The sequence below is a fragment of the Schistosoma mansoni genome, chromosome 2 (genome assembly GCF_000237925.1).
Source record: "Schistosoma mansoni strain Puerto Rico chromosome 2, complete genome".
Classification (NCBI taxonomy): domain Eukaryota; kingdom Metazoa; phylum Platyhelminthes; class Trematoda; order Strigeidida; family Schistosomatidae; genus Schistosoma; species Schistosoma mansoni.
This window is the reverse complement of record NC_031496.1, coordinates 3088773-3106930: the sequence shown is the minus strand read 5'-3', so window position 1 is coordinate 3106930 and position 18158 is coordinate 3088773. Positions and strand designations below refer to the sequence as shown.

Below are 18158 nucleotides of genomic sequence, written 5' to 3'. Positions count from 1 at the left end.
ATATAGCCTTAATTCACAAGCATTATAATAGAACGAAACGCGTGTCCTGGATCCCACTGATAGCCATTATCCAGCTTTCTTTATAATGCTTGTGAATTAAGGCTATATCGAGGCAATTTACACAGTATGCACATATGCCAATTAGAGACTGACCAGTTGCAGTCCTAAAAACATCAATGGAAAGATTCAACCAAACAATACCAAGTGAGATTCAATTGAATCTAGACCACCATAGAAAACCTGGAAGCACTGGACGGCCGTTTTGTTCTATTGTGGGACTCCTCAGCAGTGCACATCCACGTGAAATGTGAGATAGGAACTCACTGAAGACAATTGGTCAACGGTTGCTCAACTTCGTGGATTGGTTGGAGTTAGACATAAACACCATCGGATGCCGGCTCAGTGGTCTATCGATTAAGTGCTCTGGCGCGAGACTGGTACGTTCTCGGTTCGAATCTTGCGAGTGCTTCCAGGCTTTCTATGTTGGTCTCGCTTTAACTGATTCCCGAATTCAACTGTTAAAATATGTATTTGACGAGATTTACACACTGATAAATGTGAGATTACTTAACTGATAATCTAGAGGAGTAGTAATATTTTATATGGACTATTCAAGAATAATAAACATAATTAGTAACTGAGCTATTCTACCTATTAAAATCCTCTAAAACCAATTAGGTTACCCTTGAGAGAGCCACAAAATACGGTACTAAGAAAAATTCGTCAATCAATGACAGCCAAGGAATTCCAAGTAGGAAATGTAAGTTGTAGGTCAATTTAGCCTTTCTTGTCGCGGAAAGATAAAATTCAAATTTCCAGAACAAAACTAAAAACAATAGGACCTTTCCCAAGTGAATAATTGACATGATAGAATTTAATAGATTATCTATATTTTACAGGCAATAGAAGGATTCATCATTCGGATTATAGAAGTGATTCTGTAGATTCATCTATTCGTCGAAATACTTCAGAAAGATATGATATGCCAATTATTCATTTAGATTCAAATAAAATGAATCATTTAAATGGATCATCATATTATCAAATATCAGAATATCGTAAAAGTTTAAAATCATGTCAATCAGATATACCCAAGTCCGTTCGAAGATATAGTGATCAAATGAAACTTCACCATTCTTCTAAACAAATTCAAAGTCAATTAGATCATAGTAAAGATATGAAGTGTCTATCACATACAGACAAGATTTATAATGAACCACAGCCAACAACAATTAATGTAATTCCAGATCTTCCAGATACATTCAATGAAGAAGAAATAAACTGTCCAATGAATTGTTGCAATCAAAGTACTGAAAATCAGGTATGTTCAATCGTTATTATGATACTAGTTTATGTAATTATTGGATCACTTTTTGTGTTCTCCCCAAATTCTAATCATCTGAATTGTTCATGTCTCCATCTTTTTTCTCTTTTCAAATTTATTTCACCGAATTATACTCCTTGAATACCATCTTCAAACCCCTCGTATATCGTGGGACCACTGAGTAAGTAATGCAGTTGTTACGAAACGGGTACTAGGTAAGGATGGTGAATCAGTTGACAGAGTAGTGAAACTCCATCAGTTAAAATGGATGGGATATGTGTTACGTATGTCCAACTACCGGATTCCCCGACGTGCAATGTTTTATGATGTAAGAGTAGGTTGGAAGAAAGCTATGAGCGACCAGACTTAAACGTGACACAACTGCATGAAGTCACTGACAAGTGGACTAAGCCATGTTGGTAGGTATAGACTACCTGGTTAGGATCCGAGAGGTGATAACAACCGATGGTTAGAGACCTTGAATGTTATGACTCAAAATCGTTTGCAATGGCGAAGGTGCATCCACTGTTTGTGTTCTTTCAAATTCTAATCTTCTGAATTCTTTATAACTTTATCTTTTTTTCTGTCTCCAAATTTATTTCATTGAATTATACTCCTTCAATAACATCTTCAAATCCTAATCTTTCCGATTACTGCATATACTCTTACTACTTTTACCACTATGGGATTTGAATCGACAACTGCATCTCTGTGTTAATGTGGTATGGCAACTCGAACTGATGTACGTATGTACGAAGTTCTACGTTGTGACTAACTGACTGACTGAATTATTGGATCAAGTTAAAATTGAATCGAAAATAAATGATCAAAAGTTGTTAATGCAAAAAAAACAGATCACATATACTTTAGGATCATTGAATGATCTTTTGTTGTCATAACCTTTAAATCATCAATTGTACCGAAGGACATGTAGGTATCAAATCAATACTAGATAAATGATTATGAACCAATATAACAATGGATCTGATGTTTTGTATTGATTTGATTCTAAATTGTATAACTTAGATATTATTGTATAGCTGTGCTCAACATATGATTTATTGACCTAATTGGAATATTCAATACCATTGTAGTAAACGAGAGTACAAGTGGAGACAATCGGATGTATTTCAATACAAAATTACAGAACGTCTTAGTAAAATCTGTACACCATACAGTAAATACTTCATTATCAGAAGGGGGGGGGACGAAATTACCATCCAGTGCTTCCAGGTTTTCTATGGTGGTCTAGCTTCAATTGACTCATGATCTCAACTATATAAAATACTTCATTTGCAAAATGTTCATCAATTGTCTAAGACTTCATTGTTCTTTCGTTTCCACATCAATCATTCTCTGTTCTCGTTCTCTTTTCTTTGATCTTGTTAACTGTTTACCATGAAGCATTTCACTTTCGATGGATGAAAAGAGAATGAGAACAGAGAATGATTGATGTGGAAACGAAAGAACAATGAAGTCTTAGACAATTGATGAACATTTTGCAAATGAAGTATTTCCTGTATAGTTCTCAGATTTTACTAAGACATTCTGTTCAAATACATTCGGCTGTTCCCACTTGTGTTCTCATTCAAATATCTAAACAAGTCTGTGGAATATCTCATACTAGAGAGTATTTACAATCTCTTCATCTTTTGAAATATATTATAATCAGCTATAAGATAATTCGATGACCCCTTTTCTTGAAAGGGAAGCAGTTTTTAAGATGGTGGAGATTTGTAACTCAGGTGGATGATTTTGGTGGAGTTTTATTCTCTAAGCTGGATGGTTCAGTAATGGAGCTTTCATTGTTCTTCTGAACGATATCGTCAGTACAAACTTCAAATAGAAGTGATGTGTTCAAATTTCTCTATATATGAATCAAATCAACGGAAGATAAGTCTAGTAATCACATGTTAAACTTTCAAAATTGTTATATCTCGAACTTAGATGTCACGTAATACTTGGGCACTCGAACGCTAGAACCTTCCCAAGTCGCAAAATGAGAAGACAGAGGAAAAATGGAAAGAATGTTATTTCCAATACAGTGTCAATTATGGGACAAAACTATCAGGTATTTATAGTTGTTAGTAAAACCGAAACCATCATTATAGTTATCCAATCCGCATACAGGGTGTTATTAGCATTTGTCCAATAGGGAAACTACACATAGTGATTCTGGAATATTCTTCCAAAGGCTGATTGGATGGAATATGTTCGGTTCCTTCTGAGCTTCTTAGAGCTTCCTCAACAAAAATATACTATATCTTTTTGAAAATAAGCATTAAATTTAGTCAGATATACGTTATAAATCTGTTTAAATAAATGCTTCTTTTGCTCTTTCAGATAAATCGAGGTTTGGAAAGTTTACGTAATTCTGTATCTAGACGTCGTAAACAATGGTTATTTAATCAATTGACTAAGTTGAATGCTAAAAAATTATCCGAGAGTAATCATGAGTAAGTATTATGTATATTACATGCTTCCTTTGCCATGAATGATAAACTTTTCGTATTGCTTGTTGTTATGATATGAGGGTTGTTTGTGAAGATTTTTAGTAATTTTTTATATATAGTTGAAATCATGAGTCAATTGAAGCTAGACCACCATGGAAAACGTCGAAGCACTAGACGGCCATTTCGTCCTAGTATGGAACTTCTCATCAGTGCGCATCCACGATCCCGCCTCGCGAGATTCGAACCCAGGAGACTGATAGGTCCTGGGTTTGGTTCACGCTAGACGAGATCGTGAATACGCACTGCTAAGGAGTCCCATACTAGGACGAAATGGCCCTCTCTAGTGCTTCCACGTTTTCCATAATGGTCTAGCTTCAATTGACTCAAGATCTCAACTAATGAAATTTTTATAATATCTACAAAAACCCCTTCCAACTTTGAAATTATTTGATATTCTTCCGTCATTTGTTTTCCTCCTCCCTTCCCCCCAAATAATAAGAAATCTTCAAAGTAACTTATTTCAAATGAAACCTGACAATATAGAAAATCAACATTATCCATTATGTTTAGATTCAAATCTGTGGACTAATCAAGATAATGATGATTATTTAATAACATCTAATAATAAAACATATCGACCATCATCCTATGAATATCTTGAAAAAGTACCAAAGAAATGGAGAAATGAAACTTCATATTCATCAAGTAAGTTCATTCTAAATAAGAAATTTTGATTGAAATATATTTGACAATTTAGTTTCATGTTAGTTGTTAATCATTAGTAAAGTGTTCTTGTACTTGAGGTCTGTTTACTGCATGTTATTCAAGTTAATGTAAATGGTTAAGTTCTCCCTGGGATAATTTGAATCTCTAAGAGCGGCGAGACTAAACTATATGGACGAGCCAATCAGAAGCTTTTCAAGGTCACGGCGCTAAGTTCGGTACCTGATGCTTACATACAGTCGGTTTACAACGGATTTTAGAGAAGACATGATAATTCAGTGTCTACAAGAGAAGTGATCATAAGATTTTGGCGCGAAATTCAATTATCCATTTGTATAAATACAGTTTTGGCATTATAGCTGATGTCAGTTCGTGATGAAAACCCTAAGTATAATTCCTAACCTTAACCATGAACTGTAAATCATAATTTGAATTCTTCACACAGGTTTATAACCCTCATTTAGTCTTAGTTATTATGTCGACACTCTCAGAGTCACTCTAGCGTCGCTCAAAGGTCGTCCATAATTTATAGTCTCATCCTTAAACCTAAACCATACCAACATACCAACAACATTGAAGCTATGTGGTCGAGGCTAAAAGAATTTTTGAGACCTTATCATGGTTCCAGAGGTCGACTATTATGGAGCTAAATGGATGAGTTCCTGTACCGTTTGCACTATGATTTTAGAACTTCTGAACCTATATCTAACCTTGATAAGTTTTTGAGTCATGTAAAAAAAAAAACAGTATCCTCTTTAATTTTTGAGTTTTATATAATATATTTTTACTGTATCCTAACTGTCTTCTGATTGACTAATATTTCTCAAGGTCATTTAAGATTTGTTCAAAGGTCGTTCATATAGTTTAGTCTCGCCCTAAAAGCTTATCAGATATCATTAGTTCCCTCAAATTTCACAGTACGCCAATATGACTGCATGTTTTCCGGCTGATGAATAAAATGTCTGAAGCAGTGTCGAGCTGCAGACGGGCACAGCGTCCATTAATCTCTAAAGTCACATATTACCTTCGATTATGTTCTGTTCTAGTATATGCCACTATTATTCTATTAGATGATGAGTAATGTTTACGTCTCCGGTAATGAACACGTGGTGAGCGACGGTGCATCTTCTTCTTACAACATGTTTCTTTACCTCCTTTGAGCTGACATTTAGTACATCGGTAGTTTATGTATGGGCAGAACCTTTCGTAATGCAGCTGTCTTCAAAACCAACATGCGGATGGAAGCTTCCTAATGGTTGTGTTCTGCTTTTGCATATAGGAATCTTTCTTACCACTTACTGCCTGTACACAAAGGAGTCGACCATTATTTTCCAAAATTGAGGTGTCATGTTTCAAGTTCACTAGACGCTGACATTAGGTAGTCACCTCTTGAAGGGTGATATTTGGACACTGTTCAATTTTACTCAGAATTCTGGTTCTGATGTCGGTATCTTCTGGAGACTGTGAGCCGCATACAAAAACAAGGCATTTGCATTGATCTTCTGTCATTGCTGATAGTTTAAAAACGCTCACATTCACGATTTACTATGCCGACATGTTGCACTCAGTCATCGTTGCCAGCTTTTACTATCTTGAGGCACTGATACCGAATATTAAATAAGGAAGACGGTTCACCGAAAATTTGCGACATTGATAATTGAGCAACTAAATGTTAATTATATGAATAAATTATTGAAATATTTGTTTTGATTAAAAACGTTTTGAGACTTTGGTCTGATATAGTATATTTTCTTACGGCATATCTCTGTTATATATGATAAGCCAAATTAACATCCAACCAAATGCCCTGGTACGGCCGAGGGTGGAGAGTGTCAGCTCTCTATCTCTCTAAATGCTCTCATATGGCCATGTGCATGCAACCACTGCCAGAAAAGTCATACTCACTGCCTTCTCGTGACATTACTGTTGTTTACGAAATCGAGTAGACGAAAAGCGAATATCCAAAGCTTTAACCGGGTTGGTTGATATGGAAAATCCATCCAGCAGAGTTGGAAAACCCTGATTCAAAATCAATGGTGCACATGTGCTCCAGGATCCTGAACGAACAACTGACGTATGAACTTATTGCTGGTCACAGGCTACTATGTGACTGCATTTACTTACGTTGCTTCATTGCCTTATGGATCAGACCTTTAGGTCAAAGGCTCCAGGTGTTGTCTCCTAAGAAAACCACCTGTTTCGGTCTGTGCACCTGGTCAGTATCACAACCCACACACAAATCAAATGACTTGTGTGATGCATATATATCTGGTGCCCCTTAGTAACAATATTCATGTGCTCAAATAAACAAATGAGTTTTAACTAATAATCAAATTAATGATTTCCATGTCAATCTATTTCACAATGAAGTTCTTACAACTGACTTCTTTTTTTTTTTAAATTCTTAGATCAGAATTCATATAAACAATCTAAATATAGTATAAATAATAAAATCTATAGAAGTATGGATGATATTCATTTAAATGTCAATAAAGAACAGTCTAAAATGGAACATACTACTAATAAAAAGTAAATTTTACTTTTTTTATAAATTCATTGAAATTCACAACTATATACGTATATAAGCAAAGATAGATAATGGCTAGCAGTGGAATCCAGTTTGACGCGCGTTTCGTCCTATTTGGGACTCGTCAGATGGATGTACCTGCATCTCGGAGTTGATGTTCACTCTGGGACTCAAACCCAGTACTGTTCGCTTCAAATGCCATTGCGTTATCCACTCGGCCACTGCTAGCCACTATCCATCTTTGCTTACCATGCTTGTGAATTTAGGCTATATCGAGGCAATACGCACAGTATGTACATATGCCAATTAGAGAATGACCAGTTGCAGTCCTAAAAACATCAATGGGAAGATCCAAACAAACAATACTAAGTAAATTTTATACAAGTATATGAATAATGAAAGTCGATGAAAAAAAACCTGTTTCCCACATAGTTTGAATTAATAACTGTCAATAGTAGTGTCCAGCTCTCCTGAGAAACGGGATCGAGCTGTACTGCTCAGGTTAAGCCTAAGCGGTGTCTAGCTCTCCTGTTAAACGGGATTGAACTGTACTGTTTGAGTGACCGCGTGAAAGTCTGGATGGTGTCCGGTTCTAATGAAAACCAATGTAAAACTACTTTATCCCACGAGGGTATATTATATAACTGTAAACTAAGAGTGCAAATTAAATTGTGATGTGAAGAAAGTTCTAACAAAATTCTGTAACTCAAAATGTATCCATTTAATTTAGTCATTTTCTTGTCAAACAATCTACCAACTAAACGAAGATGGATAGTAGGTAGCAGTGGAATCCAGCTTGACGCGCGTTTCATCCTATTTAGGACTCTTCAGTTGGATGTGTCTCCATTTCAGAGTTGATGTTCACTCTGGGACTCGAACCTGGTACGTTTCGCTTCAAACGTCATCGCGTCAGCCACTGAGCTACTGATTCCTGATAGCCACTTGCTTGTGCAATAGGGTGAATTTAAACTACCAATTAAATTTTGAAATTCAACAGTCAATAAAGAACTTGACTTCACATCCATTACCAATTCAGTTTTAAAACTCAGTCAACAGTGTACTAGAACAATTAACTTTTTGAAAGATAATTGAAATCCTACATGAAGTTAGGATTTCTTCATCTTTAATTATTAGTGCTCGATACAAGATTAACGCATGATTACTTAATGTTTCCATTTCATCTATTTATATGAAAACATAAATATTGGTACAAAGAGGCACCGAATAAATATGCACCACACAAGTCACTTTATTTGTGTGTGGGCTTTGATACTGAATGAGTGCCCAGACCGAAGCCACACCCGGAGACTTGAACCTAAAGGTTTAATCCATAAGGCAGTGGAGTAACGTTAGGAAGTGCAGTCACATGTTAGCCGGTGGCCAACAACAGGTTCATACGCCATTTGTTCCTTCAGGATCCTGGGACCTATGTGCCCCATTGATGTGGAATCAGGGTTTTTTTTAACTCCGTACATTTTATTTACTTGATATGTGTTATAATTTCTCTTATTACAATCCAGCTATTCCTATTACTTAGTATTCTTGGACACAAATTCACTAGACAATTCCCTAAATCGGAACACAATTGAACAGGAACGAAATTATATTCCAAATAACAAGAGTAGATGGAAATAAGAAGCACAAAAAAAGAAACATTAGTATATCTATAGCTTTTACATGAGAAGATTCTAGAATCATCTTCAAATATCGACTAGCGCTGATTGGATAAGAATTAACCGATAGGCGTGCGCCAACATATTATGTAATACTAAAGTATGTTCATTCAATATCTTAATCATTAGTATGATTAAATCATATTTTCATAGTTGAAATCATGAGTCAATTGAAGCTAGATGACCATGGAAAACCTGGAAGCACTGGACGGCCGTTTCCTGCTATTGTGAAACCATCCGATGCAGGCTCAATGGTCTAGTGATTAAGCGCTCTGGCGTGAGACTGGTAGGTGCTGGGTTCGAATCTCACGAGGCAGGGTCGTGAATACACACTGCTGAGTAGTCCCATAATAGGACGAAACGGCCGTCCAGTGCTTCTAGGTTTTCCATGGTGGTCTAGCTTCAATCGACTCATGATTTCAACTATGAAAATAGTGAAATATCCAGGAAAACCCCTTCTGATCTAAATTATATTTCATTATTTTGTATTGATATTCAGTCAAGAGAAGCAAATGATTATTTCTACACAGAAGTCGAAATACTCATCATCACCAACATTATCATATAAAAAAGGAATTCAAAAGAATTCACATATTATCAAGAAATCGATTAATCCTTCTAAAAGAATTAACAAACCAATAGGAATACAAGAAGAAATTCTTCAATCAATATCATCAAATCATTGGGAAGAACAAATTAAAGCTACAAATATGATACAAAATTTACTTGAAGCAATGAATGTTAAATCATTAGAGATTATATTTAGTAATTCAAAATATATAAATATACTTATACATGGAATTGAACAAACTATTAAATGTTTACGTTCACATGTAAGTTATTGAATTATATATTGTGTATAGATGTTCACCCTCCCTTGCCTTCCAGTCACAGTAACATGGTGAAACCTAGTAGGTTTTTTTGAAGAAGAGTGCTACATCGAAGCATGGCACAACTATTGGGGCTCAATAGCTGTTTCTGTATTGCTTACGTAGAAACATTACATTCTTTTATTATCAGAAGGGGTTTTGTGGAGATTTAGTATTTTCATAATTGAAGCTAGACTACCATGGAAAACCTGGAAGCACTGGACGGCCGTTTCGTCCTATTATGGGACTCCTCAGTGGCAGTGCACATCCACGATCCCACACTCGCGGGCTCTGGCTCGAGAGTGGTAGGTCCCGGGTTCGAATCTCGCGAATCTCTTTTATTTTTTTTGAGCAGACTCATTCATTCTTTCTTTTTGAACCAACAATAATTATGCAATGATTCTTTGTAGCAATTGTAATCATTTGTGGGTATAAGTAGAGTAGATGATTAGGCTGATCCCCAACACCCAGGTTCCCGCTCACGTTAGTACATGGAAACAGACTATATATATATATATATATAATGCAGGACTTGAGAATGTTAAGAGTTATCCAAAAAGTAGTTACCATTCGTTAAATGATTGAAACAAGAGTTGAATATTATAACAGTCAATAAATTCCTGAAAGTTCCTAGACAAGGCTGCTGGGATAAATTATCTCTCTTTTTTCAAAATAGTCTCATAAGGTCACTTGTTTGTGTCTTTTGGCTGGGGATTTCTACTCACTATCTCCACATGTCGAAAACGTTCTTAAGAAAGCAGACGTAAGACGCTTTAACTGCGTTAATGGTTAGATAAGGGTTTATACGGGGTTTGAAAAAACCCTGATATTGTATGTGCATCAAACTGAAAAGGAAATAGATACGTTTCTTTATAATAATTTCATTCCTAAACTTACTCATCATTTCATCTCTGTTAATGAGAGTATTTCTGTTTAGTACTTGTAAAACCCGGTCTCTCCAAGCTAAGGATGTTCGGTGACACTACACGTTTTTTCCCATAGACTGCTGATGTCCGATGGCGATATTATGTTAGTAATGACAAAGCCAGACTGTATGTGCTTAGATAAAATGACGACAATCAAATAGGTATTAACATATTTAAACACTACTTTATTAGATTGAATTGAATCTCATCTTAGCGGATTTCATATACAGGGTTATTTGAGGACCCTTGAACTGAACGGAAGAAGTGTACAAGTTATAAAATAGCAACGTACCATAAATGGCAGCTGTATATGACTAAAACTTCCCCGTTCCAGACGAATCCATCACCTCTTGGGATCCAAGAGATCATGAAACCCAGTGACTAGGAATGTTATGAAATATAACTCAGAATAGATGTTAGTAGTGATCCCCCCCCTACAGTTTATTACTACACTATTGATAACAGTGAGAAAAGCTTTCTTTACTCAAAGAATTCAATTTCCGCTGTTCACTGTAGGACTCGAATAAATTACTTTTCACTTTAAATGACTAGTGCGTTTTCGGCTTGTCTACTGAGTTCAGACAAGCATTAATGTGTGCAAAGTGGATAAGTTTTTGGTTTATTAGTGAGCGTTTGTATATTTTCTTTGTTGGCATTAAGGACTGACGTCGAGTCCCGAAGTGTAATCAACATTTTGATGCAAGTAAACCCAGATAATGAGTTCCAAACATGAAGAAACCCACATCCTGGACTTTCTTGCTACTGTAAAGGCGAAGTTGATCTGGTCACATATATGCTTATCAAGACATTTTTACCTGAAAACTACGAAAAATTAATTGATTAAAAGGTCTAGTAAAAACAGAGTGATGTTTGGACATATACATAGATAGGAGTAACCGAACTTTGAAATCAACTTTAATGAAACATGTAACAAAATGGCTTAATGATCACGTGATCTCAAATGCCTCGATTAACTCAGGGAGTAGAAAACCATCCTCCTTGATTACAAAACACATAGTTAAAACAAGTCAAGGAATCAACCTCAAAAAATCTTTTAGGAATTTCTATAAAAGTTGTCAAGGGAGTATTCTTAAGTTTATAGAGGTATTGGCTGTTAGGAAACATAAGCCACCTCTATGTGTACGATAGTTTGTTATAACCATGAGTCTTCACTGGTAAACCTTAATTTCTTTTAGGCCCCAGAATGGTGGGATAACTTCTTATCGTTTCGATATTTTATTTATTTATTTGGACATATAAACATTGGTACAAAGGGGAACCGAATACATATGCACTACACAAGTCACTTCATTTGTGTGTGGGTTGTGATACTGACCGGGTGCCCACACCGAGGCAAGTGGTTTTCTTGGGGGGGGAGTCACACCGAAAGCCTTCGACCTAAAGGTCGAATCCACAAAGCAGTGGAGCAATGTTAAGCGATGCAGTCACATGGCAGCCTATGACTAACAACAGATTCATACGCCATTTGTTCCCTCAAGAATCTGGAACCCATGTGCACCATTGATATGGAATTAGGATTTTCCAACTCTACTGGATGGATTCTCCATATCAACCAACCCGGTTAAAGCGACGGACATTCGCTTTTCGTTCTCTCAATTTCGTGAACAACAGTAATGTCACGAGAAGTCAGTGAGTGCTTTGACTAGTACGTGTGACCAGATTGTTCGAAATATACAATATACAAATACATCACATCTTCCAGATCTATTTTGTCCCTATATTGTTCTAGCAAATAGAAAGATTTTTTGGACATGAAATATCACTGGATAAACCATAAGAAGATACAAGTTTATCAGCTGTTTAAGAAATCATATATCCAAGAAGATTCACCTAATGATATCATTACTTGATATAATGAGGATATTTCTTGGTTTTCCCATACTTTTACAATATGCTTAAAAATTTATGATTAAATCTATCCTCTCATATTTAGATAATCAATAAGCATGTTATTCATCTAACTTACTTCAATTGAAACTTCTTAATCATTCATATTCACTGAAAACAGATTAAGTTAACAAGTTTTTCATTATATAGCTGAGATCATCAGTCAATTGAAGCTAGACCACCATGAAAGCACTGGACAGCCGTTTGGTACTATTGTGGGACTCCTCAGCAGTACACATCCATGATCCTGCCTCGCGAGATTCGAACTCAGGACCTATCGGTCTCGCGCATGAACGCTTAACCTCTAGATCACTGAGCACGCCGGCATCCAACGGTGTTAATGTCTAACTCCAACTAATCCACGAAATTGAGCGACACATCCACCATAGTCTTCAGTGAGTTACTATCTCACAACAGACCTGGTTGAACTTCACCGCTTTTCACTAGAACCCCAGGAAATACCTCTTGAAGCCAGTCACTATAGAGGTGGGATCGTGGATGCGCACTGCTGAGAAGTCTCACAAAAAGTCGAAACAGCTGTCCAGCACTTTCAGGTTTTCCATGGCGGTCTAGCTTCAATCAACTCATAATCTCAACTACCAAAACATTACTATAATATCCATTAAAAACCCTTTCTGAGATATCATTCAATGTTCATTTTTCTTTTTCAGGTTTGTTTAAATGGTTTAAAAACAATTCAACAATTATGTTATTATTTAAATGCAATTAATCAAGGTCATTTATTAAATTCTTATGCCGAAATTATAATTACAACCTTATTAAGTCGTATAAGTGAAGATTCAAGTACAAAATTTTTACAAAATGAATCATATAAATCATTAGAAGCTTATATATCATGTATAGATCATGTGATTGCTATCCATGTAATATGTACAACATTATGGGATAAGTTTCTACATAGTAATATAAGACGTAATACAATTGGTCAAATGTTAAGCTATATCATTTGTAATCAGTTACCAAGTAGGAAAAAGAATAGTATATTATTGAAGAGATTAGGATATAATGGAATGAAGAATCTAATGAAAGTTGTTGATCAATTAATCAATGATAAAGTATCAAGTACAAGGTTAGTAGTTCATGAAGAGTTTTATTATCGTAAGTTAATCTGATGATCATTTTAATCGTTGAGATCATGAGTCAATGGAAGCTAGATCATTATGGAAAACCTGAAAGTACTGGATGGTTGTTTCGTCCCTTTGTCAGACTCGTCAGCATTTCAACCGGGTCTGTTGTGAGATAGTAACTCACTGGACACAATGATGGATGTTTCGCCCAATTTAGTGGATTAGTTGAAGTTAGACATTAACAGCGTTCGATGCCGGCTTGCTCAGTAGTCTATAGGTTAAGCGTTCGTGAGCAAAACCGATAGGTCGTGGGTTCGACCCATGAGGCGGGATCGTGAATGCGCTCTGCCGAGGGTTCGCATACTAGGACGAAACGGCCGTCCAGTGCTTCCAGGTTTTTCATGGTGTTCTAGCTTCAACTGACTCACGATCTCAACTATTAAAATTACTAGAATATCTAAAAAACCCTTCTGATATTAAATTTTAAATTATATCTATCAGATATAGTTTTACTTTTGTGTGTAAATGTAAGGGTAACTAATTTTGACAGCTGAATAAATTTTTTTGGGGGGGTCAACCATAATTTTAAATTGATCATCAGCTTAAAGATTCATTGCACGAATCCATCAAATAAAAACCTACTCATTTATCAGAAGGGGATTTTGTGGATATCATAGTAATTTTAATACTTAAGATCATCAGTCAATTGAAGTTAGACCACCAATGAACAGTGTAGTTCTGCCAGGTCTGTTGTGAGATAGTAATTTACTGAAGACAATGGTGGATGTGTCGCTCAATTTCAGGACAAGCTGTGAATCACATGTGGAGAAATTCAAACACTTCACTTCAACCCGAAGTTTGTGCTGATGATGTCGTTCAGAAGGACAATGAAAGCTCCACGACCAAACCATCCAGCTCAGAGAACAAACCTACATCAAAATCATCTACCTGAGCTACAAATCTTCTCCACCATCTCAGGCTCATACATACCGTTTCCTTAGAATCCTGGAATGTGTCCGCAACCCTAGTAAAACTTATCATACCTAATCCCAGACATTCGTAATCAGCTTAATTTAGTAGAAACACTATCCTCCTGTGAATGTCGTAAGGAGGACTTGCAAAATGTTGCGCGACCATAAAAGAGTAATTCAAAGTAATGTGAATTAATGAAATGAATGTATCATAGAGTCATATCTATATACCACTTGATTTCAACTCACTAATTGCCAGATAGGTTGATGCCTGATAGTAAACCTACCCATTTTTACATACAATTCAGAATTCACATATGAGATTAATTTTCATGTGAACCTGTTATATTTTGTGCCCGCCTGGATGCCCTGATAATATTCAACGTGATAAGACCGCCGATTAGAGAACAGCGACTTATCAATCGGACCAAATAACACACGAAAACCGTACGAGCAGTTTAGAGTACTTATCAGTCTTGTTTTCTGCCTAGCCCAGCCAGTTAAGTCCAAAACACCAATAACAGCCTCTGCAATATGAATCATTATTCTCAAACATACTGGCTTTATATACCAAACAGACAGACCACATCGTGCCATAAAATAGAAAATAACATTTGTACAAGCTTCAGCTAAATGTGGCTGTGACTAGGGGAATAACTGGAATAGGGGGTATAACTCCCGAATGGTAGATCGTACAGTAGTAGTTTATGGGTTAAAATACAGCTTATAATAAGGGGAACATGAATACGAATAGTTTATTTACTTAACAATTATACAATAGGAAATATACGCATCATATTGGTACATAAATAGTTCTCAAACGGTACCATTCATAATTCTCTTCAGGATATAACAAAACCATAATCGTATTAATTCACTGAGTATTAATTGTTTGAATCTTCCCATTGATGTTTAGGACTGCAACTGGTCAGTCTCTAATTGGCATATGTGCATACTGTGCGTATTGCCTCGATATAGCCTTAATTCACAAGTATTCTAAGCAAAGATGGATAGTGGCTAAGAGTGAAATCCAGTTGGACGCGTGTTTCGTCTTATTTGGGACTCGTCAGCTGAATGTACCTGCATCTCCATGTCAATTTATACTTCAGTCCATTGCAGAAGCAAGTGGCTATCAGGACCCAGTAGCTGAGTGGATAACGCGATGGCGCTTAAAATGAAAGGTACTGGGTTTGAGTCCCAGAGTGAACATCAACTCTAAGATGCAGGTACATCTAGCTGACGACTCCCAAATAGGATGAAATGCGAGCTCTAGATTCCACTGATAGCCACCATCCATCTTTGCTTACATAATCGTATATATTTTATTCACTTTTTAAAATAATATTTTCAAAAGTTTTTTTTTTTGATCAATCATTTCATATACCATAAATAGGTTATATGGACGTAAAATTCTTGAACAAATCACCATGGTTACAGATATTAATAAAATTTACAAACAAAATATTTTTACAGAAAATTCATCAACATTGAAAAATTTAACATTTTGAAGGTGATTAAATTTGAATTCTTGCAAACAGTTTCTTTTATATTCAAAAGATTATGTATCATAAACAATATAATGGGAGATCTTTCAACGAATACATTGATTATTTTAATATAATTGCTTCATGAAATTTATTACTTGTCATTATGTTATAAATTGATGATTCTATGACTTGTTACTAAATATAGTAATGTTCAGTTTATATCAGTCAGCTACAACGTAGGACCAGGCACATAAATATGCATCGATCCAAGTTGCCATAACCTCACTCATTAGCACAACAAGATGAACACCGAATTCATTGAAGTAGTTAATTTAGTGGTGGTAATATATAAAAGAAAGGTTGTATATAAGGATATAATATAGGAAGAAAGACAGATATAAAGTAATTTTAATATCATAGTTTAACGGAAGTGTATATAATTAGACTATAGTGATCGATTCTCAGCCATGCCACACAGAGTCTCCAACCATTGATTACGATAATCACGTGGACTTCCAACTAAGTAGTCTGTATCTGCCAACATGGCTCAAACTAGAAGTTAGTGACTTTATGGACCGATGCCACGTTTTGGTTTGGTCGTCCCTAACTCTCTTCCAACTATTCCCTATACTAGTCAGCATTGTGCGTCCTGGTAATCGGTGTTCAGGCATACATAACACGTGGTTCTACCATCTTAGTTGATGAAGATTCATGATCTCATCAACTGGTTTACCATCATTCCCTAATACCCTGTGTCTAACCTCACTATTACTAATGTGATCAAAAATATATAATTTAAACATCTATTTTGGATTTTTCAGCAGTGCTTTCCTAAAACAGTTTACTAGAGTTTTACAAAGTGAAATATCCGTGATGTACGCGAACAGTCGTTTGATGACACATTTATATCTCCACATCTTTAACTTTCAATGGTTATAACACAACTGTAGAATAACATGGAATGTACTGATTTGTTGTGTTTATTAAATATGATAGATATTCATATATCTTCCATTTCATACAGGTGTTATGAACTAAGGAATCTGAAATTAGCGTATTGTGCTGGTGACAACACTTATTCAGTTACCAACTTATTAGTTTTCGGGATTTCTTAGGCAGATGCTGTTTATTTATTTATTTAAACATAAATATTGGTACAAAGGAGTACCAGATGTATATGCGCCACACAAATCTCATTTGATTTGTGTGAGGGCTGTGATACTACCCAGGTGTCCAAACCGAAACAGGTGGTTTTCTTAGGGGGCCACACCCGGAGCCTTTGACCTAAAGGTCTGATCCACAAGGCAGTGGAGCATCGTGAGGAGATGCAGTCCCATGGTAGCCAATCACCTACAATATGTTCATACGCCATTTGTTCGTTCAGGACACTGGAGCCCATGTGCATCATTGATATGGAATCAGGATTTTCCAACTCCCCTAGGTGGACTATCCGTGTCCACCAACCCGGTTAAAGCGCCAGAAATTCGCTTTTCGACCTCTCAACTTTGTCAACAACACCCCTGGCACGAGAAGGCAGTGAGTGGGACTTCCCTGACAGGGGCTGTATACGCACGACCATGTGAGAGCATTTCGAGGAGAGAGAGCAGACTCTCGCCACTCAGGCAGATACTGTTGTTTAAATAGATACAGATCTAAACCAATCCCGAAACAAAACTTTGTATTTAGAAGACAGGAAAAGTATTCTAGAGACTTTCTTACTGAAAACCGAGATAATGAAGAAGATTAAGTTTTGTTGTGTTCACTATGCTAATTGTGCAGATCAAATCGATTGAAATTCTCCAAATATTTTTAAAAAGAAAACAAACGGATACTGAATCTTTTTTTTATTTCAAAGATTCCATGTGAGGGCTTGCCTTGTGACGCAGTTGGGTGATTTCCTCAATGTGTGTCCTCGTACTGGAATTAATCACAAATCATGCCAACTAATATATTTATGCAACTGACTTTTCTGGATGGCATATCCTGCTAGACGATGGTTTTTCTTATTAACATCTCACTATTGTTTAAACAAGTTTTATAAACAACTATCCGCATAGATTACGGAGTATATCCCTTCAGTTGATAACTCTTAACTTGAGAACACAAGAAAGTCAATAAGTTCAATGAAGAAAAACTTATGTGATTAGAGATATAATATTTTTAGGAAACTAGTGCAAACTTCTGCCACCGTACTGAACTTAATTACTTA

General features: G+C 36.0%; 1 protein-coding gene across 1 annotated transcript in view; it reads left to right on the top strand.

Annotated features, from left to right (window-relative positions):
* Smp_133970 (hypothetical protein) overlaps window positions 1–15970 on the top strand; it is a gene marked incomplete at both ends in the record, with an annotated part of 21251 nt that extends 5281 nt beyond the window's left edge. The window contains 6 exons of the mRNA XM_018795341.1: window positions 900–1307; window positions 4321–4482; window positions 6909–7029; window positions 9200–9465; window positions 13139–13493; window positions 15856–15970. Of these exons, the coding sequence (XP_018649664.1) occupies window positions 900–1307; window positions 4321–4482; window positions 6909–7029; window positions 9200–9465; window positions 13139–13493; window positions 15856–15970 (1427 nt within the window). The remainder of the gene's footprint in view (window positions 1–899; window positions 1308–4320; window positions 4483–6908; window positions 7030–9199; window positions 9466–13138; window positions 13494–15855) is intronic.
* Between the last annotated feature and the right edge of the window lie 2188 nt (window positions 15971–18158).